Source organism: Podarcis tiliguerta (assembly GCF_965153285.1).
Source record: "Podarcis tiliguerta genome assembly, chromosome: 5".
Taxonomy (NCBI): Eukaryota; Metazoa; Chordata; class Lepidosauria; order Squamata; family Lacertidae; genus Podarcis; species Podarcis tiliguerta.
Window position 1 is genome coordinate 29,909,259 of NC_139538.1, and position 25,335 is coordinate 29,934,593.

The 25,335-nt window shown below is 40.8% G+C and overlaps 1 protein-coding gene across 1 annotated transcript in view; it reads left to right on the forward strand.

Moving 5' to 3' along the window:
• Window positions 1–5,520: 5,520 nt before the first annotated feature.
• The window catches only part of FARSB (phenylalanyl-tRNA synthetase subunit beta), a 28,403-nt gene continuing 8,588 nt past the window's right edge, over window positions 5,521–25,335 (forward strand). Inside the window, exons 1-16 of the mRNA XM_083442764.1 lie at window positions 5,521–5,671; window positions 7,552–7,607; window positions 8,269–8,423; window positions 9,291–9,363; window positions 9,904–10,019; window positions 10,966–11,116; window positions 12,439–12,547; window positions 13,044–13,114; window positions 13,620–13,681; window positions 14,629–14,680; window positions 15,238–15,299; window positions 18,959–19,166; window positions 19,558–19,638; window positions 20,810–20,902; window positions 21,714–21,831; window positions 23,463–23,615. Coding sequence (XP_083298890.1) covers window positions 5,614–5,671; window positions 7,552–7,607; window positions 8,269–8,423; window positions 9,291–9,363; window positions 9,904–10,019; window positions 10,966–11,116; window positions 12,439–12,547; window positions 13,044–13,114; window positions 13,620–13,681; window positions 14,629–14,680; window positions 15,238–15,299; window positions 18,959–19,166; window positions 19,558–19,638; window positions 20,810–20,902; window positions 21,714–21,831; window positions 23,463–23,615 — 1,618 coding nt within the window. The 5' untranslated portion in view covers window positions 5,521–5,613. The remainder of the gene's footprint in view (window positions 5,672–7,551; window positions 7,608–8,268; window positions 8,424–9,290; window positions 9,364–9,903; window positions 10,020–10,965; window positions 11,117–12,438; window positions 12,548–13,043; window positions 13,115–13,619; window positions 13,682–14,628; window positions 14,681–15,237; window positions 15,300–18,958; window positions 19,167–19,557; window positions 19,639–20,809; window positions 20,903–21,713; window positions 21,832–23,462; window positions 23,616–25,335) is intronic.

The window sequence follows — 25,335 nt, forward strand, 5'->3', positions numbered from 1 at the left end:
AAGAGGGGGAGTCAAGTGCTTTAAATGTCTGTTGACTGTGCTTTGAAAGTATGGTGAGGATTTGCCCTTTGTCATTCCTGAGGATGACCACAGAATGGGAAGGTGGTGGGGTGACCAGATTCTCCTGGACCTTTGAGCGCTGACTGGTCATTTGAGCTGGGCTTAGGAGGCCTGGTGTTAATGCTGACCAGTGACGTGGGTCTTGGGGACAATTTTAAATTTGACAAGGTTCAGGTGCAAATTTCCCCCTCAATTTAGAGTTTATATTGATTGACCTTGTATAAAACCATATCATAGGAGCCAACTCCTGGGGCCAAGGTTCCCCCCCCCCAATAAAATAGTTGAAGAAGCTGGGCCACCCCAAAGTTGATGGGCATTGCCATTCAAATAGTGCGGGTGTGTGCCATCATGTGATTGATTATGCAGAGCGGAGCGTATTTAATAAATACTAAGAAAGAAAGAAAGAAAGAAAGAAAGAAAGAAAATACAACCCAGGTGGTTAAGAAAGCCCAACAGAGACTCCATCTCCTCAGAGTATTGCGAAAGAATGATGTCAATCAACATTTGATTATCTCCTACCGGTCAACAAAAGAAAGTGTCCTTTCATACTGCATCATGGTGTGGTACGCTGGTTTGTCTTCAACTGATAGGAAGTGCCTACAGAGGGTGGTGTATACAGCACAAGATATTATGGGCTGTCCCATGAATCCGTTGGATGAAATAGCAGAAGTACGTTGCCTCAGGAGAGTGAGGAAAATTCTCAGGGATGATTCACATCCTGGCTGGCAATTTCTCCTGCCCTCAGACATAAGTTATAGAAGCATGATTAGTCGCACCAACAGGGTAAAGAACAGCTTCTATCCATGGGCTGTTAGGCTGCTGAATGAAAAGATAACAACAGGGTGACTGACTTTCGGCTTTAGTGGGTGTGCGTCAGTAAACAAGGGAATTAAGACTAAGAGAGCTGAGTGGGGGGTGCTTGTGTAATCTCACTGTATACAAGTTGTACAAGTGGCAATAAAGTATTTCAATTTCAATTATTTGGCCTCCACCCAATATTTTATTCAAGTTGGAACCCATATACAGGCTCCTCCGAAATCATGCATGATCAGAACGCGCTCGACTGCTGACATGTGCCATTTGTGGCACCCAAAGGGGGCAGTTTGGAGGCAGACTAGATGGCACATACACTCATCCCACTGACACAGGTGGTAGCCAGTAATGGAACCCTCACATAAGTGGGGATTCCCCTGTACACAAACAGTTGAGGAGAATAAATCCATATATAAGTTCATGAAGGCTGGCCATAGTGTCTGCATAGCAATGGATTCCAGGTGATATTACAAGCTGGCTCAGTTTGCCTACCAATGGAATTCCCTTTCCCCTGATTTAGCTATCTTGACTTCCCTCACTTTGGGTTAATAGGAAATTTGGGAAGACATGAGGTTTTGCAAGTTAGTTGCATTTTCCTTTGTGAACATTTTAAAAAGAAATATACATACGTAGCATTGGAACTATGTATTTACACTTCCAAAATTTAAACAAAAAACTTCTTTATCTTGATCCTTGACTAATTTTATCAGTAGCAACTCAGTATACCTTAAACAATCTTCATCTGCACGATTCAGCCTCCTTGCTTAAATGCTTTGCATGATGACCTAAGTTGGGTTCTTCCTGCTTCCATTCATTGTCACTTACGCAAGGACTCATGCTCACACACTTCCCCTCTGCTACTGATCCACAAACTGTCCACAGCCAGGGCAGGGAATTACATTTGCTTCTTCCCCATTTTGACTCCTGACTTCTCCTCTGCACCTTCCCTTATGTGGGGGTAGTAGACGTGGAATCTGGGGGGAATCTAGTTTGTGCATTTTTAAAAAAACCCAATTCTTGTCTTGTTATGCTCTAAAAATGTCTTTTTGCATCAAGTGCCAGAATGTATGTGGGAATGCAAATTTAGATGTGCATCAAATTGAAAGCAATATAATGCAAATCAATAACAAAATATTGTGGCACCTTAAAGACTTAAGAAATTGATTATAGCAGAAGTGTTCATGGACTGGAGTCCATCAGATGTAACTGATGGAGTGGACTGGAGTCCACAGAAGCTTATCATGACATAATAAATTGAGTTACAATGTCACCTGGTTGTGTTTGCTGCACCAGACGAACACCTCTGCCTCTACAGAAGTTTCTGCAATGTGGTAATGATATCCAGACTCAATATATTCATTATGTGTCCAGTTCCTACAGTAATCTGACATGTGCAGTCCAACGCAGATCTCTCTAGGTCGGTGGGGAACCTATGGTCTTCCAGATATAACTGGGCTACATTTCTCTTACATGTTGGGAATTGAAATACAGTACAGTAACCCCCAACTTACATGCATTTAACTTGTGTGCATTCAGCTTAACACACTTGGCAAAAAATGTTTGTTTGTTTTTTAAAGGGGGGGGGTGCAGAAACGGGGCAGGCATCCATGGGGAAAAAAAAATACCTTGGCAATTCCACATGCCATTGAACCCAATGTGTTTTTACTTTTTTGTGATTATGGCTTTAGGCGTGACCCCTGGAGTGTAACCCCCCACATAAATTGTGAGCTTATGGTGCAACAGAATGGGGGGGGGGAACTGACCACAATTTCACCATCGCTCCTTTAGGACTGGGGCAGATAACAGTGAAATCTAAAGCCAAAAAATGGCAATCCTACTTTGTTTTCAGGGCACTCCTCAACAGGCTTACTCAGAAGTAACTGTTGCTGAGTTCAAGTAGATTCCCTAGTAAATGTGTTTAGAATTGCAGCATTACTGCGGGTTAGGGGGGAGTAACAGGCTACAGTTCAGTGGTAGAGCACCTGCGTTGCATGCATGTGGTCATAGGTTCAGTCCCCAGCAACTTCCTGAAAGGCTGGTGAAGTTCCCTGATTGAAATTGTAGAAATGTGCTGTCAGCATAGGCAATACTGAACCAGATGGAGCAATAGTATTACTTACTCCATGAAATCAATAGGGCTGTAGACTCAGCTGCAGAGCATCTGCTTTGTGTGCAGAAGGTTCCAGGTTCAATCTCTGGTGTCTTCAGGTAGGGCTGGGATTGTTATCTTTGGAACCCTGGGGAGCTATTGTCAGTGTTGACAGTACTGAGCTGGTTGGATCAATGTTCTGACTTGGTATATGGCAGATTCCCATGTTCCTTACAAACAAATCAAAACACTATCATGTTATAGCTTTGGGAATTCTGTTTCTTACAGTGGTTGTGTTCCCCCAAATTAGAGAATTGGGGACCATCCTGCTCAATGTGGAAAAATCAGAACGAGAGTGTCCCCAACAGAGGGCTGTTCACTCTCTGCTTGAAGACCCCCAGTGAGGGAGTTAGTCCAATTTTTCTACAGAAAAGTTTTACATAGGAAAGAAAGGTGTGTGTGTGTGTGTTGCAGCATGGTAAACCAGCACAGACATAACAATTAAGACTTGTTCTTTGGGCTATGGATGAGATTTCTTGGTTATTTGACACTGTGGCTCTCATTGTTAGGAGATCAATCAAGGATGGAATAAGGAACAGAAAATGCTGAGACATGTTTCAGTGTTATGACTTTAATGCTACACTGATTGGTACCATTACAAACATATCCATCTCACAAAATAGTAGAAGCAAAGACCAAAGTTTGCACTTGTCCATCAAACTTGTTCTAATGCATTTTAAAGATTTGAATTTTCTGTGCCCCCCGCCCAGTTGTCTGGCAAATGCTTCCTGCTGCAGGAGAGGAGAAATAAACTCTTCAGTGATGTTGTCTCCATACATGGTGTGAAATAGGTGTGATGTGAAAGAGAGGCTGAGAGATATGCTGGTATTTTTGGGGGGGGGGGCAGCAGCAAGCATGGTAAGAGAAGCAGACTGGCTTACGAGGGTTGTTATCTTGACATTGCAGGCTGGGCTGGAACTGAAGCTGAGTGGCATATGATGACTGTATAATGCAAGGTAAATGCAATGTCACCTGTTAATATCCTCATGTGGCAGGTTGGAAGAACGTTTAAAACCACTTTCTATTAAAGAGCCAGGGCTAGCCCTACCTTTAAGAGGAGTAGCTGGTGATTTGGGGGTGGGTGAGAGAGTGGTGGCAAGTCGCTGGCCCTGTGCTTTCTAAGCTATCTTGCTGTCCTCAGGAGCCTACTGCCCTGTCACCAATGCCGACATAAGCATCAAATGCCAGTTCAATCAGTTTCTATATGTAGAAATACGTCTGTGCGCAAGTGCACCTTCTCGTTCTTCACTTTGAACATCAAATTGTACAGTGGTACCTCGGGTTAAGAACTTAATTCGTTCTGGAGGTCTGTTCTTAACCTGAAACTGTTCTTAACCTGAAGCAACACTTTAGCTAATGGGGCCTCCTGCTGCCGCTGTGCCGCTGCTGCACAATTTCTGCTCTAATCCTGAAGCAAAGTTCTTAACCTGAGGTAATATTTCTGGGATAGTGGAGTCTGTAACCTGAAGTGTATGTAACCCGAGGTACCACTGTATTGATTTGGCCCTGGGGCTGAGACTGAAGGTGGCTGACAGCAGCTGTCAAATAAAAGTTTTTAAAACTGTTGCTGGTTGAAAGAGAACATTTCAGATGCAGGATTCTGCTGCAAATTCCAGCAGGACATAGACACTAGAACAAAAAAATAAAAAGTTGTCCAGTAGCACCTTAGAGACCAACTAAGTTTGTTCTGGATAGAAGCTTTTGTGTGCATGCACACTTCTTCAGATACGAAAGCTTATACCCAGAACAAACTTAGTTGATCTCTAAAGTGCTACTGGAGCATTTTTTAATTCATTTTGACTGCGTCAGACCAACACGGCTACCTGCCTGAAACCAGAACAAATATAACAGGATATAGAGACGTTTCATTTGAATTCAGTTTGCTAACTGTATCCATATGCTCAGGCTGCACACCTGTGGCCACTTGCCTGGGAGTAAGCCCCGCTGAACTCGATGGGGCTTCCTTCCTAGCAGACATGCCCAGGACCGCATGCTGTCATTCAACTGTACCCATCCCACAACCACGATGAAAACACACTAGGGTACAAAGGCAGTTAATGCATAAAGTTCAGCCAAAAGCAAAACACAGCAAAGTTAAATTAACAACTCCCTCGCAGCTCTCTGCTCCACAGCCAGCGCGCAGCTAAATGCAGATCCGGTTCGCTCTATACATTTGCACGCAGAGACAGACACGTTGCCTCACTTGCAGGTGGCGGAACTAAATGAGTCCGGAAGCCGAAGTGGGGGGGAGGCTGCCAATTCACTACCAACCCTACATAGGTCTATGGGCAGAGCGTGTTGCTGATGCAAACGTTATTTAGTTGTCTGCAACTTGCCTGATCAAAGGTCATCCAAACAGCCGGCGAATTCCCATCTGCTGACGGAGGTGTCGCGATAATGATCTAGCCCCTCGACTATTTTCATGACAGCCCATGCATGCGCTTAATCGGAGCGCCGCGGAGCGGATCAGGCACTGATTTAGACAGCGCTCATTAAAGAAGGCCCGACCCGGCGAAAGGGCTTTGCTTGCAGGGGCGCGCTTGGCGCACGCGCAGTGAGGTGCTCTTGCCCCGTCGTCTCTTCTGCCCACCATGCCGACTGTCAGCGTGAAGCGGGATTTGCTTTTCCAAGCGCTGGGCAGGAGCTACAGTAAGTGCGGAACGGCGGGGGCCGAGGGTGGTGGTGGTGGTTCTCGCGCCAGCGGGGTTTGGGCATCCCTCGATGCCGAGGGAATCTAGGGAGACGAGCTGGGGGAAATGTGTCCAGGATCAGGCCTTGAGAGGCTGCTGGGGGTCCCTGGCAGGGAAAGGGAAAGCAGGGAAAGGACAGGCTCCTGCAGGTTGCATCAATAGGAGTATAGCATGTAGATCAAGGGAAGTAATAGTGCCACTGTATTCTGCTCTGGTCAGACCTCACCTGGAGTACTGTGTCCAGTTCTGGGCACCACAGTTCAGGAAGGACACTGACAAACTGGAACGTGTCCAGAGGAGGGCAACCAAAATGGTCAAAGGCCTGGAAACGATGCCTTATGAGGAACGGCTAAGGGAGCTGGGCATGTTTAGCCTGGAGAAGAGGAGGTTAAGGGGTGATATGATAGCCATGTTCAAATATATGAAGGGATGTCACATAGAGGAGGGAGAAAGGTTGTTTTCTGCTGCTCCAGAGAAGCGGACACAGAGCAATGGATCCAAACTACAAGAAAGAAGATTCCACCTAAACATTAGGAAGAACTTCCTGACAGTAAGAGCTGTTTGACAGTGGAATTTGCTGCCAAGGAGTGTGGTGGAGTCTCCTTCTTTGGAGGTCTTTAAGCAGAGGCTTGACAACCATATGTCAGGAGTGCTCTGATGGTGTTTCCTGCTTGGCAGGGGATTGGACTCGATGGCCCTTGTGGTCTCTTCCAACTCTATGATTCTAGGTCTGTCGGTTGGTGTGGGGTCTGGAGAAGGGAGAGGCAGGGTCCTGGTGGGTGGGTTGTGCGTGTGCCCCAGTCAGCTGCCCAGAGTGGCTGGGGCAACCCAGCCAGATGGGTGGGGTGTAAATAATATATTTAATATTATTATTATTATTATTATTATTTATTTATTTGTTAAGATGCCTTTAGCTTCGGGTCAGACTGAAATCGCAGGCGTCCCTCTACCTTTCATAGAAGGAATGAAAGAGGTTTGGTTCATTCATTCCACAGCCAAAGGAAGGAAGCATTGAATTCCTGGACTGGATCTGTTCCATAGCTGTCAACATTTCCCTTTTTTTAAGAGAAATTCCCTTATTCCGAATAGGATTCTCTCAAGAAAAGGAAAAAGTTGACAGCTATGATCTGTTCATGCAACTGTAGGAGTTGGGAAAAGCAAAAGGCGTCTTGCCCAGCCCTTGTTCTCGTAGAATCATAGAACTATAGAGTTGGAATGGTCCCTGAGGGTCATTCAGTCCAGCCCCTTGCATTGCAAGCAGGCTCAACACCAGGGGTACTTTTCCCATCTTCTTATTTTGAGGTACCAGTGGTTGAAAATCACAGCTGTACATACTTGGAAGTAGGTCGTAGCTTCATGTGCCTTTTGTTGTTGTTTTAGATTCAGATTTGTTTATGGTAGCTGTGGGCTTTCCCGTTCTATAATAGAAACTGCACAGGTAGTAAATGTAATTAGCACAATGAAGAGGGAAAGAGGTATAATATAGCGTGTGAAAAGGGCTAGATGAGGAACACAAATGGGAGGTTATATGTAGCTGATAAGCATACTTGTCAACTGGCAATTAGTAACCATATGTTAAATTACTATGCTAGGAAGCACAAAGAGAGATCCTATACCAAGTTGCAAAATGATATGTATGGATTACGTATAGATACCTTCAATGTTTTAAGGTAGGAGTGGGAAGTTAGATACTCTGCAGAATTGGAGTTATTAATATACTTTCTGGCCCCTTCTGCAACCGAGCAGGTGAAATCAGTTACCCTTTTCAAGGACTAAACCATTTTGACTTACTGTAAATATTAGCACATGCCAGAATTAATGAAACAAATTCCTTTCCAGCGGATGAAGAATTTGATGAACTATGCTTTGAGTTTGGATTGGAACTTGATGAAATTGTAAGTAATTATTTTTATTAACATATCTACTTGCAAATACATTTAATTTATGACATTTGTTGTGTAATCCAGCTGCCATCCTACAAAACTTTATTCCTGAATATTTAGGACCCTCTTCAATGAACAGCCTACTAGTATAGTGAAACTATACTTTTAGTACTTTTTATTCCATATAATATTTCCTAAGTTCAGGCTGTAGTTGAACTTGATTATAGTAAGTTAATGACTAAAAGTTCCTCCAGATGGTGAGGTCTGAAAAACCAGTCTGTACAGTATTATTCTTTTGCTGTCGGACTTAATAGTGTGTTAATGAGTAATGACTGCAATTAGTTGTCAGTAGAATTTATAGACTTCTTTTTTAAAAAAGGTCTTTGGCTTGTCACTGTTATGTAGTTGCTTCACTATACAAATTTTGCTAAAAATATAGTTGTAACATATTTGGTATTCTGAGTAAAAGTAGTTAGGGTTGTGCTGTCAAACATTTGTATGTCTCTGGCTGGTATAGACAACCATTTCTTTTTAAAACTTCAATACAACTGTGTTTTATTAGTGATCTGCATGTTTGTATGAAAGTCACATTAACCAAACTCATTTTATTTTTCCATATATGTATTACTGATTTCAAAACAGTTTCCTGTGAAGTATGCTTGTTTCATTTCAGACTTCTGAGAAGGAAATAATAAGCAAAGAGAAAGGTGGTGAAAAGGCTGAGGGTGCATCAGAAATCATTCTCTATAAAATTGATGTTCCTGCTAACCGATATGATCTTCTTTGCTTGGAAGGTCTCGTCAGAGGACTACAGGTCTTTAAAGAAAGGTACCTTAGTATTTGGAGATGTTGCAAACCTGTTTTATTGGTTTACTAATAAGGGCTGAGGTAAAACACTTCCATTTGTTCTATTCCTGAACAGTATTTGTGTAACTAGGCCGTAGATGCTGAAGTTTCTAAAGCAAGTAAAGCATATCTATAGAGCCCTCCAAATGCACTGCAATGCGTTAGGAAGCAAGAGTATTGACTTGCACACATACTTTTAAGTCCAACTCACACTATTTTCTAATGTTTTCAAGGAAAAGTTGAGTATTATTAGAAACTTGGTGATTTTACTCTGTTGTTCTATTTGTTTTATGTAACTTGTGTTTGCATTCATTGGATATCTGTTTATATTTGAGCAACATTTTCCTGCAAAATAATGTGTTGATAGTGGCACCCATTATATCTTACACACATTTCCTCAGCCACTTATTGAATCCAGTAAGATTTAGTCTCTAATCATAGAATGATAGAATTGTAGATCTGGAAAAGACCCCAGGGGTCATCTAGTTCAATCCCCTGAAATGTAGGAATCTCAACTAAATCATCCATGATGGATGGGCACCCAACCTCTGCACTTTAATACTTTCTAGCAAAAAAAGGTACCAACTGTTTCCAGTTGTGTTTAGATGCTTTAAAATATTGAATAACACTTAAAGTTTGGTTCTATTTATAATATTTAAGGCACAGACTGGTTCTTGTCCTATGTGCATGTGTATGCATAGCTGAAGGTGGCAGAAGGGAGTTCCGTATTTAGGAGTTGCATATGTTGTTTGGAGAACAACATGGCTCCATGGTTCAGTGCTGTTACTTTTTTTTTGTATATGTGTAAAAATTGTTCTTGAATGTTAATCTCAATGCTTAATATTTTAGAATTAGGGCTCCAAGATACAAGAAGATCACACCACCGAATGGTGAAATTCAAAAGCTGACCATCACTGAAGAGGTAAATAAAACACAACTACATCTCAACATAACACTTCAATGAATATTTGTCATAAGTGATGATGATGGGGCCTCTCTTTAGGAATTCTGAAGTCTATGCTTTATTGGATTTAAAGTAAAATTTGGTGTCAGCCGCACTAAGGCTTTTGGTCACCATGTGTGTCTTCAGGAATATATGCATGTGAGAGGACAAATTAATCTGGATGTCATTTGCTGTGAATATTGGCACAGTTTAAACCCCAAGCAAGGAGTTTGTACTGTCTCAGTGAAATGTTCCCTTGATAAAAAGCAAATGTAAAGCATCCTTGAGGGATCCCAGAACTCATTCCGTGGTTCTTTGGATCCTGGTCAATCTTTTCTTGCTCCTAGGTAGAGTTTCATGATAGAATTTGGTAATTTTTTCTTTGTGGAGTCCACCCCCCAAAGTGAAAATTAATTGCAAGATATTCTGTGTTTTGGGATTGCTTTCTAGTGGCACAATAGAACCCACCCCGCTTTGTCAAATTCCCTAATCTTCGTAATGCACCCTTACACATTGCAGACTACTCAAGTCCGTCCTTATGCTGTGGCCGCAGTGCTTCGTAATATAACACTTGACAAGACCCGCTATGATAGCCTTATTGATCTACAAGAAAAATTACATCAAAATATATGCAGGTTAGTTGGGAATAATGCATACTGTTGAACAAATTACATTGTTGTTGTTGTTTTAAATGATGAATTATCAGTCATTGGCAGCATTCACACATTGTGTAAAACCATATTTAAGTTTCACTATAATGTAAAGGCGGAAACACAGCAATCTTGTGTACAGTGTGCAAATCACTGCTGCTTCACTCCTCCCTTGCCATGTTTCTGGGAGCCTCATCATGGTTTGGTTTCACATTAACACCCAATCCTGAGCTCATAATTTGTTTTCCTCAAGCAAGCCAGGAGCAGTAAGCCAAGAACAAATGGTTGCTACTGCTTATGGTTTGGTCAGAGAGAGAGAAAAAAGCCATGAGCCTGGGTTCAGATACAGTGCTGCCTCACAGCAGCAAGAGTGGGGGACGAGCAACTGGATCAATCTCTTGGAAAAGTTCTGACTGAACTTTTCATTTTCATTATATTTTAAAGCAATTAGCTATTTTTTTAAAAAATCAAGGCTAATTGGAGAAGCTTCTTGGATAAATCTTTTTTTTTTTAATGGTCTCTTTTGATATGCATATTATTGTATAACACTGAAGGCTGTTTAAGACAGCTGGACCACTGAGCAGAAGTGATTTAATATTTCTATAAAGATGATTTATTTATTTATTTATAACCCACCCATCTGGCTGGGTTTCCCCAGCCACTCTGGATGGTTCCCAACCGAATATTAAAAACACAATACAGCATTAAACATTAAAAACTTCTCCAAACAGGGCTGGCTTCAGATGTCTTTTAAAAGTCAGATAGTTGCTTATTTCCTTGACATATGCTGGGAGGGCATTCCAAAGGGCAGGTGCCACTACTGAGAAGGCCCTCTGCCTGGTTCCCCTCTGTGGTATCTGTATATTTTAATGAGGAATTTCAGGAGTGGGTGGAATCTTCATTGCTAATTTGTCTTGTTTTCATTTTATAGGAAAAGATCATTGGTAGCAATTGGTACCCATGATCTTGACACAATCTCTGGCCCATTTACATACACAGCTAAGCCACCATCTGAAATTAAATTCAAACCTTTGAATCAGGACAAGGAATACAATGCTTCTGAAATCATGGATCTGTACAGGGTAGGTGACTACAAATCTATAAGATGTATCTTTAGGAAAAATGCAGGTCTAGAGACACATTGTTCATAGTCTAGAACAGGGTGGTCTGCGAGGCCTTTTTTGGCAGCACTCAGCGGCATTCAAGAAAAAAAATCTTAAAGCCTTTAAAATATATTTTTGTGTCATTCATGAAAGCACATTTATTTGTGTATTAAATTTGTTTAATAAATTAACTATATTGTTACATGTGCATGTGTGTACGAACACACACACACACAATATTATATTAATATATTATATTATACACACAATGTATATTAATATTACATATACAGTGGTGCCCCGCAAGACGAATGCCTCGCAAGACGGAAAACCCGCAAGACGAAAGGGTTTTCCGTCTGCAGAGGCGCTTCGCAAGACGAATTTCCCTATGGGCTTGCTTCGCAAGACGAAAAATGACGAAAAAATTTGAATTTTTTCCCCCGCTCCAAAACCCCTTATTTTGAATCTCTCAATTCACATTTTTTTCTCTGGAGAAACTTAAGCATATGTTTTTTTTCTTTTTCTTTTTTGTCCTAGGAATGAAACACATCTGTTAGAAGCAGCAGTGTTATGTTTTACGTTTGTTTAAATAATATCATGCTGCTACAATCGCAGGATGATACTGTGGGAATGTTCAGGGATGCAGGAGAGGATATATTGTTTGATTATATCCTTATCCAACTTGTGTTAACAAGTTCCACAATTTCAGCAGAGTAACATTTCCCTCTTTTAAATTTGCAGCGGGTGCGTTTTGCTCAGGCTCACTAAAGCCTCTATAATAACTGTTCCGGTATTTTCCCCTTATTCCCTCATAAAATATAAGACACAACAGTCTTCTATAAAAGTATAAAAAGAGTTTACTCACATTCTGTTCACAATCAGATCCCAGAAGGCAGACTTAGCTTAGAAAAGTAACATACACTTGGAAACTATTCCATAAGAAGACCAGTCCCTTTGTCCTCTCTTGGCTGGAAGCCAAGAGGGCATCTTTGGCTAAGCAGTTGTTGCTTCTTTGATGCATGTGGTGAAAGAGAGAGAGATGGCTGCCCTGCCTTGTGGTTTTGTCATTACCTGCACAGGTGAGGCCACACCCACCTCTAGTCACATGCAGAGGAAGTCTGTCCCAGCCCAGAAGGAAACAGGAAGTTTACCTACTGGCTGGACAATCATTCCTCCCCATGCACAAACATGTTCACTCTAGGAATATTGTACTTGACTGCTCCTGTGTTTCACATCCCACATATACCTTGCAGTAACTTTTTAGGAAAGAAATGTAAATATTTCTGCTTTATTTGTTTTAGACGGATAGTCATCTGAGGCATTATCTACACATTATTGAAAATGAACCCCTTTACCCAGTTATCTATGATAGGAATGGTGTTGTGCTTTCAATGCCACCGATAATTAATGGTAAGATTGTGCTTTTCTTATTTTGTGTTTATTTAGTATTGTCTATCTGCTACCTCATGGCTTTCTTCTTCTGTTAGTGTCTGGTGAAGTTCATTATTTTGCTTATACCAATACAGTTATGATATTACCTCTTTGCTGAAACCTGTGTTGCATAGTAACCTTTTCTGTTTTTGAGAGTGTTTTTAATCTATTCTCACGGTCTGATTCTCTCAAATCTATATTAAAAGAAGAATATTAGCTCTGTTTTAAAAGTGTAGAAATCTGAAAAAATGAAATGTAGATTGTAAATGTAACAAAGTGTTGTTCAGAAATGTACATATTGCCTCAGTATGCCTGTCAGGACCAAATTGTAACTCTAATTTCAGTGTTCAGTTGAGGTGAAGTCTTTGCTGTATGGGGGAAGAAATTGGCAAGGTCTAGAAGCCTGCCCATATTTTAAATAAAAGCACTCCTGCAGCATCAAACAACTTCAAATGTCTGTATCTGTTTTTTCCAGGGGACCATACAAAAATAAGTCTTAACACCAGAAATGTGTTCATTGAATGTACAGCCACAGATCTTACCAAGGTAAATAAGCTTGATAAAGCAGCAAGATGCTGAACAGTATAATTCTGCTGAAAGTATAATTCTGATTTGCAAAGTAAATTGGAAATGGTTCATCTTTGAAGCTGACCTAAGCTGCTAGCATACATTAATCTCTAGAAATATATATTCGGCAAAGTCCATATGAGAGTTTAGGATGGTGTTTTACAGAGTCACCAGATCCTACAATCTCATAGTTGTTGGGCTGATTGTTCCTCTGGACATTTAATTTTAGAGCGATAATCCACTTGATGCTCTCGTCTGCCAGCCACAGGCATCTACTCACTTCATCTTCAGGAAAATCTGTTGACTTCAACCAATGGGATTGGGTTGGGTAACTCTTTATTGCCTCACTTTTTGGGGTTGAGGGGAGCAGTTAGTTTTAAAAGGCGATACACTGCTTTAGTATCTTATTGTGAGCTAACATTGTAGTCTTGTATTTAAAATATGTACATGAAACTAAACGGTATATAAATAACCTTTCTTAAAGGCAAAGATTGTCCTTGACATCCTTGTCACAATGTTCAGTGAATACTGTCAGAAGCCATTCACGTGAGTTAATTTAATTTAATTTTTTTTAAAAAAGGTTAAGTTTCTTTTCTCATAACAAATAACCAATAACATTACTAAACATACATTTTCCAATTTTCTCCCTCCCTGTTGGCTTCCTTCAACTACCGTTTCTGGTTTGTTACATCAAATGATAGATTCTGCTGTTTGTATACTATAATATGTTGTCACATTGTTATACTTCTTGTTCTCAGTAAATAAAGTTGTAAATGTTTATTTAAATCCAGCCAACGAGATCATTTCTTCTTCTCGTTTCTGCAAATATATTGTAAAAGGTTCCCATTCTTTTTCAAAGTCACTATTATCCTTTGCATGCAATTTGTCCGTTAACTTGGCCAGTTCTGCATAGTTCATCAACTTTTCTTGCCATTGTGCTTTTGATGGTACTTCTCCAGTCTTCCAGTTTTGAGCTATTAAGATTCTTGCCGCTGTTGTCACGTACATAAATAGATTCCGTTTTTCTTTCAGCAATTCTTGTCCTAAAATACCTAAGAGAAAAGCTTCTGGTTTTTTAACAAATGTAATCTTAAACATTTTTTTAATTCATTATATATCATTTCCCAAAAGTTTTTAATGATTCTGCAATCCCACCACATACGATAAAATGTACCTTCCCCTTCCTTACATCTCTGACAGTTTTTTTGTTCTGTTCTATACATTTTTTGTCAGTTTTACTGGTGTAATGTACCATCTATACATCAGTTTCATGTAATTCTCTTTCAACAATATACAATCCGTAAATTTCAAATTCACTTTCCAATGTCTTATCCAGGCTTCAGATTGTATATTATGACCTAAATCCTGTGCCCATTTAATCATTACTGATTTGACTTCACATGAGTTAACCTTAGCACTTAAAACCAAAACCAAAAATGTTCATGTCTTCTGTATCCCGCATATTGAACATTGTTTGCTTTTCCCTCCTCCAGTGTTGAAGCAGCAGAAGTAACTTACCCTAATGGAAAAAGCTACAATTTTCCAGTGAGTATTGCAGAAGTGCTGTAACCGGAGCTTTGTTTTCATAAATGCAAACTAATAAATACACATTGATGGACCCACTTTTTGAAAGGAGTCATTTTCTCTTTCCTGGCTTGCATGTCTGCTGCAGAGCACTTTGGGTATCAAGCCTTGTTTGTTCCCTTGCACTTCATAGAGTTCTTTTACTGGATAATGTTCCAACTATTTCCCCAAAACTGTCCCACTTACCATCTTCAAGTGCAGTGCCAGCCCAAGACGCTTTGCTACCTGAAGTGGAGCCTAAATATTTCCCTACAAGGGCCAGTACTTTAAAATGACCTGTTGCACCAGCCTGTGTATTCTGCCACTCCCACCCCTACCTTTATCCTGCCACCTCAAGCAGCTTGCTTCACTCTGTCCAGGTAGGCTTTCTGGTCTTCCGCCAACATGCTCTGGATTGTTCTTCTGGGTGCTGAGTGGCACATAACTGCCCTGTAGGTTTTTAATTACGTATGTATGAGAGTGATACACTTAGAGAGAAAATTGATTTCTGTACTTAAAACTCCCTCTCTTCTTTGCAGGAGCTGGCTTATCGTCGGGAAAAGATAAAGCCTGAAATACTGAATAAGAAAATTGGAATTAGGTATGCTAAATCTCTTGGCTCTCTTTGAAGGGTGCACATAGTTCCATTGACAGCATTTGTGTCACATTTTTAATGCTTGTTAGGTTTATAGATTTTTAGGATCTGGTTAGAATACAGAGAGGTGCTTAAACCCTAGAGACCCACATTTTATTATGATATATAACCCACTTTTTGGATATACATTTAAATATCAAAATACAACAAAAAAAAATCCAACTAAAATAAAACAATAGCAGAATGAAAATTTGTTTGGTAGAGCCAAGAATGCCGTAGATACCATTTTATTTAAACTTCAAGTCTGTTGTACATATTAATGAACTCAGTGGGTGATGCTACAGGCTAGAGAACTATCATGATGATGTTACAAAATACCACAGTGCCAACTAGTGCTCTGAATAAATGTTGCACCCACCATTCAGTAATCGTTCTCCTTGGATAGTTCTGAATGGATGTGTACTGTTGCTCCAAAGCTGTACCTTTTATTTGTTGTTGTTGCTGCTTTATTTACATATCACCCTTCGTTAAAACAAAGGAGTGGTTGAACAACATGCAGAACCTTAAAATGAGAAACACAGTCTTGATGCATCACCGAAACACAACCATACCAAACCTATATGTTGTTGTTGTTGTTTAGTCGTTTAGTTGTGTCCGACTCTTTGTGACCCCATGGACCAGAGCATGCCAAGCACTCCTGTCTTCCACTGCCTCCCACAGTTTGGTCAGACTCATGCTTGTAGCTTTGAGAACACTGTCCAACCATCTCGTCCTCTGTCGTCCCCTTCTCTTGTGCCCTCCATCTTTCCCAACAACAGGGTCTTTTCCAGGGAGTCTTCACTTCTCAAGAGGTGGCCAAAGTATTGGAGCCTCAGCTTCACGATCTGTCCTTCCAGTGAACACTCAGGGCTAATTTCCTTAAGAATGGATGCGTTTGATCTTCTTGCAGTCCATGGGACTCTCAAGAGTCTCCTCCAGCACCATAATTCAAAAGCATCAATTCTTCGGCGATCAGCCTTCTTTATGTTCCAGCTCTCACTTCCATACATCACTACTGGGAAAACCATGGCTTTAACTATACGGACTTTTGTTGGCAAGGTGATGTCTCTGCTTTTTAAGATGCTGTCTAAGTTTGCCATCACCTTTCTCCCAAGGAGCAGGCCCAAACCTATATAGCATCCCGTAAAAACATTCTAAGGTGACATGTACCATATCATGATATTCCAAAGCACTTGCCATGTGTCATGTTAGTGGAACTCATTTGGGGACAGAAATGCAAGGTATAGTTTTCCTCATCGGGAGGAGCAAAGACAAACACTTGACAATGCAATCAAGTATGGACCCATCCTGTTGGAATCAGGGGGTCAAAAGGCCAGCTGGCTCGGCCCCAGCTGGAGCATCTCCCCTCAGCCTTGCCCATGCGGAGATTCATTGACCTCTGCTCCGATGTACATCAGTGACTCAAGCTTGCAGACTTGAGCACACTTTACTCAGTGTGAACTGCGCAACAGAAGAGACTTGAGGCTGTAGGCACATACTAAACTACGCATTTATTATACATAAATCAGGACAAAGAAAACATGGTATCTCTCCTTGCCGTCTTCTCGGAGAGAGACTAAAAACAAAAGCAATACAGTTCCGCTCACACAAGCAATCTGTGCTGGAATGTAAACAGACATGTGACAGGTAAAAAACCCATGTCTGCAGCAATGGGTGGAATGGAATCCCAACACATCCAACATTCTCTACTTGTATTACTGTTCCACTGAAATACTTCTTTAGCTATAGCATTGCTACCAGGAAATCTGTCACTCAGTAGTGGCTCTATTTGTGGAAGGCTTTCCCCACCCTGGCACCTTCATTATACACCTTCAGGTGCCAGGCAAAAACGTTTCTCTTCAACCAGGCCTTTGGCTGATTAACATCCTATACCCTTTTAAATGTGTTTGTGGAAGGAGGTGAGGAAGCAGGGGTATTCATTTGTGGGGACGGGTTTGTTCTTGTCTCTATTATGTATTTTGTATTTTTATATTGTATTTTTATGTTGCGAACTACCCTGAGATCTATGGATGAAGGGCAATATACAAATTAAATAAATTAAAGGCCAATCATCTCCCATATGTCAGTGCTCGGATTCAGGGGCACATGATCTCATCCAGCCATGCCGCACCTGAAATCTTAATCTGTACAACAGGAGCTGGGAATTGGATCTGGCTATTGGGCCACGTCCTTCCTTCCCATTTCATTTGCAGGTCAAATTAGTCAACCACCTGATGTCGCAAAGAGTCCAGCACGGTGCTTTGAGGTTCTGCTGATCAGCTGGTTGATAGTACTGAGCAGGGCTCTTGGCAGATCCCTTTAAAGACTGTCTATGGAGCTCCCCATGGGATTCCAGGGAGCTTGAAGTTGCCACCAGGATCTGCTTTCTTCTGGGATCAGCTGCACTGCTGTGTTCCCCTGACTGACAGTGAGAGCAAACCTCTCTTGTTAATGCACAATTGGGAAAACACTTTAAGGCTTGTGGTTTGGATTGGCAGCTGGCATCAGATGTGGGTTTGGTTTGGGGGAAATGGCCTTATGGGCAAAATTGGGACCCATGCTAAGGTGTATGTCTCTGTTCTACTGAACTTCTAAAACCTTTTTGCTCCTGCGACGGCTGTCTTCCATTTTGATGACAGTGCCACGAAATTTTGAGCTGTTGGAAATACTTAGGTGTCCAGTTCTAAGGTACTTGGGAGATTGGAGATGTTATGTTGTTTTGTATCACAACATTGGTTTAGATATGGAGGGGACAACCATGTTGCCATTTGAGCCTTTAGTCATCAGATGCTGTGTGCCTTTATTGCCCTTTATTCCCCAACCTGATGCCCTTCAGGTGTTATTAAACTACAGCTTGCATCATCTCTGATAGTTGGCCATGCTGACTGGGGCTGATGGGAGCTGTTGTCCAAAATCGATTAGAAGACACCAGGATAGGGAACGCTGATTAATTGTATCCAAATATGTGCTGTCCGTCACAAAGCAGCCTATTCCTATTATAGGCTGGTTGACCATCTGTCAGGGACATTGAAGTTGCATAGTACCTTTCAACACTGAAAGTACTGTACAACACCATAATTATACACTGCTGCACTGCACCATACAACCCCTGATCTCTTGCCCTCAAGAAGTAAAAAGAAAATATATACCAGATAATATAATTCTAGCAGGAGCTTCAGTCAGGAACAGGCACTAGTCATCTTTTACTTAGGCCTCACTTTATTGGATGAAACCAGTCTGTTTGAGATCTGGGACATTTTAATTACTCCACACTTTCTCTTGTATGCAACTTTTCAAACTCCTATTTGTGTGCTTCCTCTTATAAGTGTGAGAAGATAAATGTTGGTGCAGGTTGAGGGGGTAATGATATTTACTTGAAATGCCAATTATAAGCCAGTTTTTTGTTATTTTTTAAAAAGAAAATTAAAAGGTCTTAAGGACTTGTTCAACACCAAGTATCATAAGGTTTGCTATTGTGCAGCAAAATACTACTATTTTATCTCCTGGATTGATTTGTGAGTCTTGGCATTTTTTTTAGCTTGATCACTGTGAAAATGAAAGGCAGTGGCTTCAGAATGAAACCATGTGATATTTTCCTTTTAAAATTACTCTTGCTTATGTTTTAGTGAGACTCCATCAAACCTTGCAAAGCTGCTCACCAGGATGTGTTTGAAGTCACACGTCATAGCGAATGGGAACAATATAGAGGTTGAAATCCCTCCTACCAGAGCTGACATTATCCATGCATGTGATATCATAGAAGACGCAGCAATAGCGTATGGCTATAATAACATTCAGATGACTATTCCGAAAACATACACCATAGCTAATCAAGTAAGATTGCACCCTTAAGTAAACAGTCTGTATTGTCAGTTTAAAGGCTAGAAGTATGCCAGAAGGGTTCTTAGAAGAAAACTGCGCCTAAGAATTAAAACAATATTCTGTCATGTCTTCTAGCAATGGGAGTTTACTGTAGCAGGGATACAAAACAGATGCCCAACTGATCTGAGAAACTCCAAAGACCTGCAGTGGATGGGCTTGGGGAGGGGGAGGGCAGCGTTTAAACCTGGAGGCCATATTAAATCTCTAACTGGGAACTGCATTTCCTCAGTCAAGGCCAGATGTAGCTGTTTGGGATCACCTTTTTCGAAAAGCCGTTCTCGCAGTCATCTCCATGATATTCATTGAGCTGAAAGATGACAAAATTATTTTCTGTTCCCTCTAGCTTCCTCTCAATAAGCTCACAGAACTTCTGAGACAAGATTTGGCAGCGGCAGGCTTTACCGAAGTGCTCACTTTTTCTCTGGTGCGTGTTAAAGAACTATTTATAATCTCAGTGAGGATTCAGGCATCAGCAGTGGTGTATGATCATTTTGTCAGGCTCCGATTTGCTAATGTTTCAGTGTAAACAAATTTCACAGCAGTGAAAAAGGAATAGTTGCTCTGGTTTTTTGAGTTCTAAGACTCTGCCTGACTTGCCTTAGCCTTTTCAGCCTGTCTCTCTTTCATATCTGCCTGAGCTTATCAGCAGGATGAAGAGAGAAAATGAAAAATAAAGAGCCTTCCTTTTTGGAAGGTTGTGGCCAGGAAGAGAGCAAGCTGGCTATGGCACAAGGATGTTAAGAGTGATTCTGCAGAACTGAGGCCCTGTTGGAAACATCTTTTCTGGAGGGGCAGTAAGTTATGTTGCTCCTGTCCTTCTACATCAAAGAGAGTGGAGCTTGACTGATAGATCTGCTAATACCTGAGCCAAAAGGAACTCCTCAGGCCCAGTCCAATAGCATCTGGAGGGTCATGCGTTCCACACCCCAGTCTTACAGAGAACATCTCGCCAGCTCTTAAAACAGCTGCAATGTCCATTTTTAGGCACAGTTCACTGTTAAATATGTTAACTATTGAAACTGTAAGCAGCTTGAGACCTGGCTTTCTGAAGGATCAGCCTTTGTCCTAAAAATCTGTCCAAAGCTATATATTCTTCATCACAGGTTCTCCTTTGAGTTCTGCCACTATTTGAGGGGAGGCAGTTGGTGACCCAAGGGAGGACTTGGTGTGTTGCGTTTGGCATGCTTTGCCAGTGAAGCTCACTGGACAAGAAGTTTGATGAATTTCTGGTTCCAGGCAAATGCTTCTTCTATTTTTCCAGTATCTTGAATAGCTAGTTTCCATTGTTGTTTTATGGTTTGGCTGGATTATATTCAGATTACTTGTGTTTTTAAGATTGCACTGTCTCAGGAGCTTATGCCGGAAAATGGCTAACAAATGTATTAAATTAATAGATAACATAACTAGTGTTTAAATTCAACACTACATGTTCAAATTTAAAAAGTTAAACACAGACCTGCTCAGTTAGATTTAGTGTTGCCAGCCTTCATATCCTGACCATTCCTAGATATTTATTTTTTGCTATTAGTAATTTTTGAAATTGAGTTATATTTAACTTGGTTGGGTTTAAATTAATTTGTTTCTTTTCATATCAGTGTTCCCAAGAAGACATTGCTAATAAACTGGGAGTTGACATCTCTACAACGAAAGCTGTGCATATAGCAAATCCCAAAACAGCAGAATTTCAGGTGAGGATTATAAAGTGAGTTTTAGGCTAGAATACAAAACTGCTTGTTGCCTGTAACTCTAAATGAGTTATGGCCAATGAAAAACTTTTATTTACTGTGTCGTATAAGTATGATATATGTCAATCAGAAGCTGTTCAGAGGCCATGTTTTATAGCTTGCATTGTTTATGGTCAGTCCTGAGTATCTTTTGCAAGATTTAATTTCAGTCTTGTATTCTCCAGTTTAATAGTATTGCTTTTTTTCACAGACACTTTGTTTTAGATAATTACTACATAGACAGTCCTGCAAATGTTGGTCTGTGTTGGCGGACTGTAAGAGGCTGGGAATTGCTGAAGTGTAGGGGAGAAATAAGGGAGAAATAAATATATTTCCTATTAATGCTGATACTTGACTCTTGTGTATGTTGCCATGTCTTGCTCTCAGTTGGAGATGTTCTTACCCATGGGTAGGCAAACTAAAGCCCGGGGGCCAGATCCGGCCCAATCGCCTTCTCAATCCGGCCCTCAGACGGTCCAGGAATCAGCTTGTTTTTACATGAGTAGAATGTGTCCTTTTATTTAAAATGCATCTCTGGGTTACCTGTGGGGCCTGCCTGGTGTTTTTAACATGAGTAGAATGTGTGCTTTTATTTAAAATGCATCTCTGGGTTATTTGTGGGGCATAGGAATTTGTTCACCCCCCCAAAATATAGTCCGGCCCCCCACAAGGTCTGAGGGACAGTGGACCGGCTCCCTGCTGAAAAAGTTTGCTGACCCCTGTTCTTACCTATAGAGACAAGTTTAATATATAAAGTTCCCTATGTGCCCTACAGGTGGCGCGCACTACTCTCTTGCCTGGTCTTCTGAAAACTATTGCCGCTAACAGGAAAATGCCTTTACCTCTGAAACTCTTTGAAATCTCTGACATTGTGGTGAAAGATTCCACCATAGGTAAGATAATCTCAGTAAATGCTAATGTCTTCAGAAATCAAGGGCATGATTGAGTCCCATCCTGAGCGCACTGCCCACATGTGATAGGTCTTCTATTTTCCCTCTGCCATGGGTTCATACATGGGTGTGCTTAGCCAGTGCATCAGGGGGAATGAGAAGTACCATATCCCTGTTCAGCCTTTCCGCTCTGCTTGCTACAGCATAGAGGTATGCATTGGAAGGCACGAAGACTTGCCATGGCCTGTTGCACTAGCTGAGTGCTCTCATGCATCCACATAGGTGCAGAAGGAGAAACAGGGCTCTGTTGAATGTCAGGGAATCCCCTTGCAAGTGCCCACTGTGCTTTTGTGCTAGACTGGATGATACTTCAGTTTTGAAATGCTTTTAGCATATACTTACTCAGTGGGTAAAGTTGATGATTATACAATAGCTCTCTGTTTTTATTGAAATGTCTCTCTTTTGAATTGATATTTTAAATCACGTGTCCTTTTACCTATTCTATCCACCATGTTTCAGGAGCTCTATGTAGAGCTTTCCAATTAGATCATTCATGGGTCTTAACTAATCATTTGGAGACCTTGAACAACATGGTAAAAAAAAAGATGTACATCACCCAAATGCAAGTGTCCTATGAAATTTTGTTGCTAGAGGGCAGCGTTTACCAATTTTATTTCTCATTGTGTTTTCTTGGCTCGCAAATTGTATTAAGCAGGTTTTTCAGACAGTGCTTTGAAGTCACTACAATACATATGAAATTTATGTTAATATATTTGGCTGGTCCATTTTTTAAAGCACAGCAGAATTGTTTTGTGGAATGACGCCATAGTTTTCGAGTTAGTTAGAATGAACTGAGAAAGCTTAGCTTAGCTTTGGCAGCAAACACTCTATTTGGTCTGTAATGAATGAACTTCATAATCAAGTACAATATTTCAAATCTGGATGTCATGAGTGTGTGTGTGTGTGAGAGAGAGAGAGGAAGAGACATCGAGAGCTGTTAGTACTGCCTGGATATGACTCAGACTTTGGCCGAGTTCTCTCTGTGGTAATAAAGCTCTGCCTGGACTGTGTCATTTCAGACTGCAGGTGGAGGTTTAAATTTGTTGTTGTTACAGTATATGCTAGTTGTGTTTTTCATTGCATTTTATATGCTTCGTTCTTCCATTGATGAGGATGAGCCCGAGGCCCTTTGAGGCCTTGTTCAGATCACACAAAACTGTGTATAATTGTGGTGTTTAGACACTATAGCAAAAATCAGCATGCCAGGGAGGAGGCTAGGCTAAATGCTTTTTCTTGACATGCTAGATTTCTATGAGTTGGAATGTTCTTTTTTTTTAAAAAAGTCAAAGATTCAGTCTTGACAACGCTCACAACTAGTCTGAAGTGGTACAATTCAAACACAGTTTTATACTGCAAAAGAACTAAGCCTCAGAAAAGACCTTTTACTTTTGCTTGTTCATATTTATTTACTTTTATTTAATAAGTTACTACATTCTGTATTTTTCTTTTGATCTACAGATGGTCGGTGTGTAACTGTAAATAAACACTGATACAAAATTGGATTAAAGCAGGCAAGAGCTATAAAATGCAGTCTGTGCAAAGCCAATAATTTTGGTTTCCTCTTTCTTCTCCAGATGTCGGTACAAGAAACCATAGGCATCTTTGTGCTGTCTACTATAACAAAAACCCTGGTTTCGAGATAATTCATGGATTGCTGGATAGAGTCATGCAGCTGCTGGATATCCCACCAAGTAAAGAGAAGGGATATTATATTAAAGCAACTGAAGGTAAGGGAAGCACAGAAAATGCCAGGGACCCTACCTGCATGTAGTTGCTGAACAGGTGGATCAGAGCCTTATATACTGCCTATCTATTATTTGGAGACAATGACTTGTCTTGTAGTGCAAGCAGAAGGAAGCAGCAATGAATCCCCCCCCCCCCTCTAGCCCCTTCACCTCCCAAAAAAGTCTTCAGAAGTTTGGGGGAACTCCCCTGAACCGAGAGAGATGGGGCACATGGCCATTGAAGAGAGGTAAATTCCCAAAATTGGGGTAAGGAGGCAATGTTCCTTCTGGTCTCTCTGTAGTTCTTCAGTGCAGCGAAGTGATCTTTCTAACAATACAGATGGTAGGTATTTTATCACAAAGGTTGAGACAGTGTTGCACCACAATTTTCCTTGTGGAACCTCAGGTGTTTGTGAAGTAGAGCTGGGGTTTTTTCTTACTTCATACCACGTGAATGAAACATGAGGAGTTGAATGTCCAATGGACAGTAGCATGAGGCCATCCTTTTTTATCCATAAGAATGAGAGTCCCTAATGCACTTTTTAAAATGAGCTGTAAATAGCTCTCTGAGGTGTGTTTATATTTAAACTGGGGGGGGGGGGGTGATGGGCGATGACAAAGTGCCCGTGTCTTTCAAAGTTAGGTTGAGCTACAAATTTCTAGTAGCTTTTATAAAAGAGGGAGGGAGATGAAGCTTAGCTGTGTAGTTGTCATTAAAATTGCCCTATAAATTGCAATAAGGATGCTCTTTTCTTTAATTCTTGTACTTCATTCAGTGTGTGTGCTGCAAGTATGTGACTTCAGTTAAAACTTTGTAGATTTTTAATATAAAAGCCTTGCTAAGATCTGTGTAATGATCTGACTCATTTCATAATTTAGAAAAGGTGTCTGTTTACTGTATATGTTCGTTCTTGTTCCATATGTGCACACCACGGTTATTAGATCACCTTCTGTTCCCGTAATACCTAAATATCCATTAAGTTAATCTCAGGGTCACAACCTTTTTGCCCTTGCAGCAACACCTGTGCAACAATTACAGATGCTTGAAAATATGGGTGAAATTGTGATGTTCCCCAGGCCTTCACACTGATGTTTAGTGTAACTGGAGCCCTGCAGTATATTGGGAGAGAATTTTAGCCTTGAGTGATCAAGTTTTATTAAAGATGAAACCATACTCCTTTATGAAAGAACTCTGGGACGATCCCAAATATTTACCATCTGACACTTCTTAAGAATCATAAATACATCTCCGAAATTTAGCATCCCTTTCAAAAACTTAATTGCAATTTTCTAAATTAATTTGTTAAGCGATATGAAACAAGCTTTCCGTTGAAATTAGCAGACTATTACTGTAAACTATATTTTGCGTAGCTTAGAGACTGTCACGTGCTGTCTTTACATTCAGTGTTCCTTGATTGATCCATAAATAGATTAAATAAACGTTTATGGGCACACTTGGATGAGAAGCTTCTCCTTCCCGAACTAGCTTTTTCTGTCTAAAGGCCTGAATTGTTAAACTTTTAGAATATCAACCTTGAAATCTTAGTATTCAGGGTTCAAGTCCCTTTTCAGGCCAGGTATATGCATGAGGCTTGCCGCTTTAGAAATCCTGAGAACTGTCCAAAGGTCCATGATACAGCTCTAACACAGAATCAAAGCATGTCTGGTCCTGTAAGCTGCTTGGATAGAAAGCTGTCTGGGAACCATATCTAAGCATCATTGA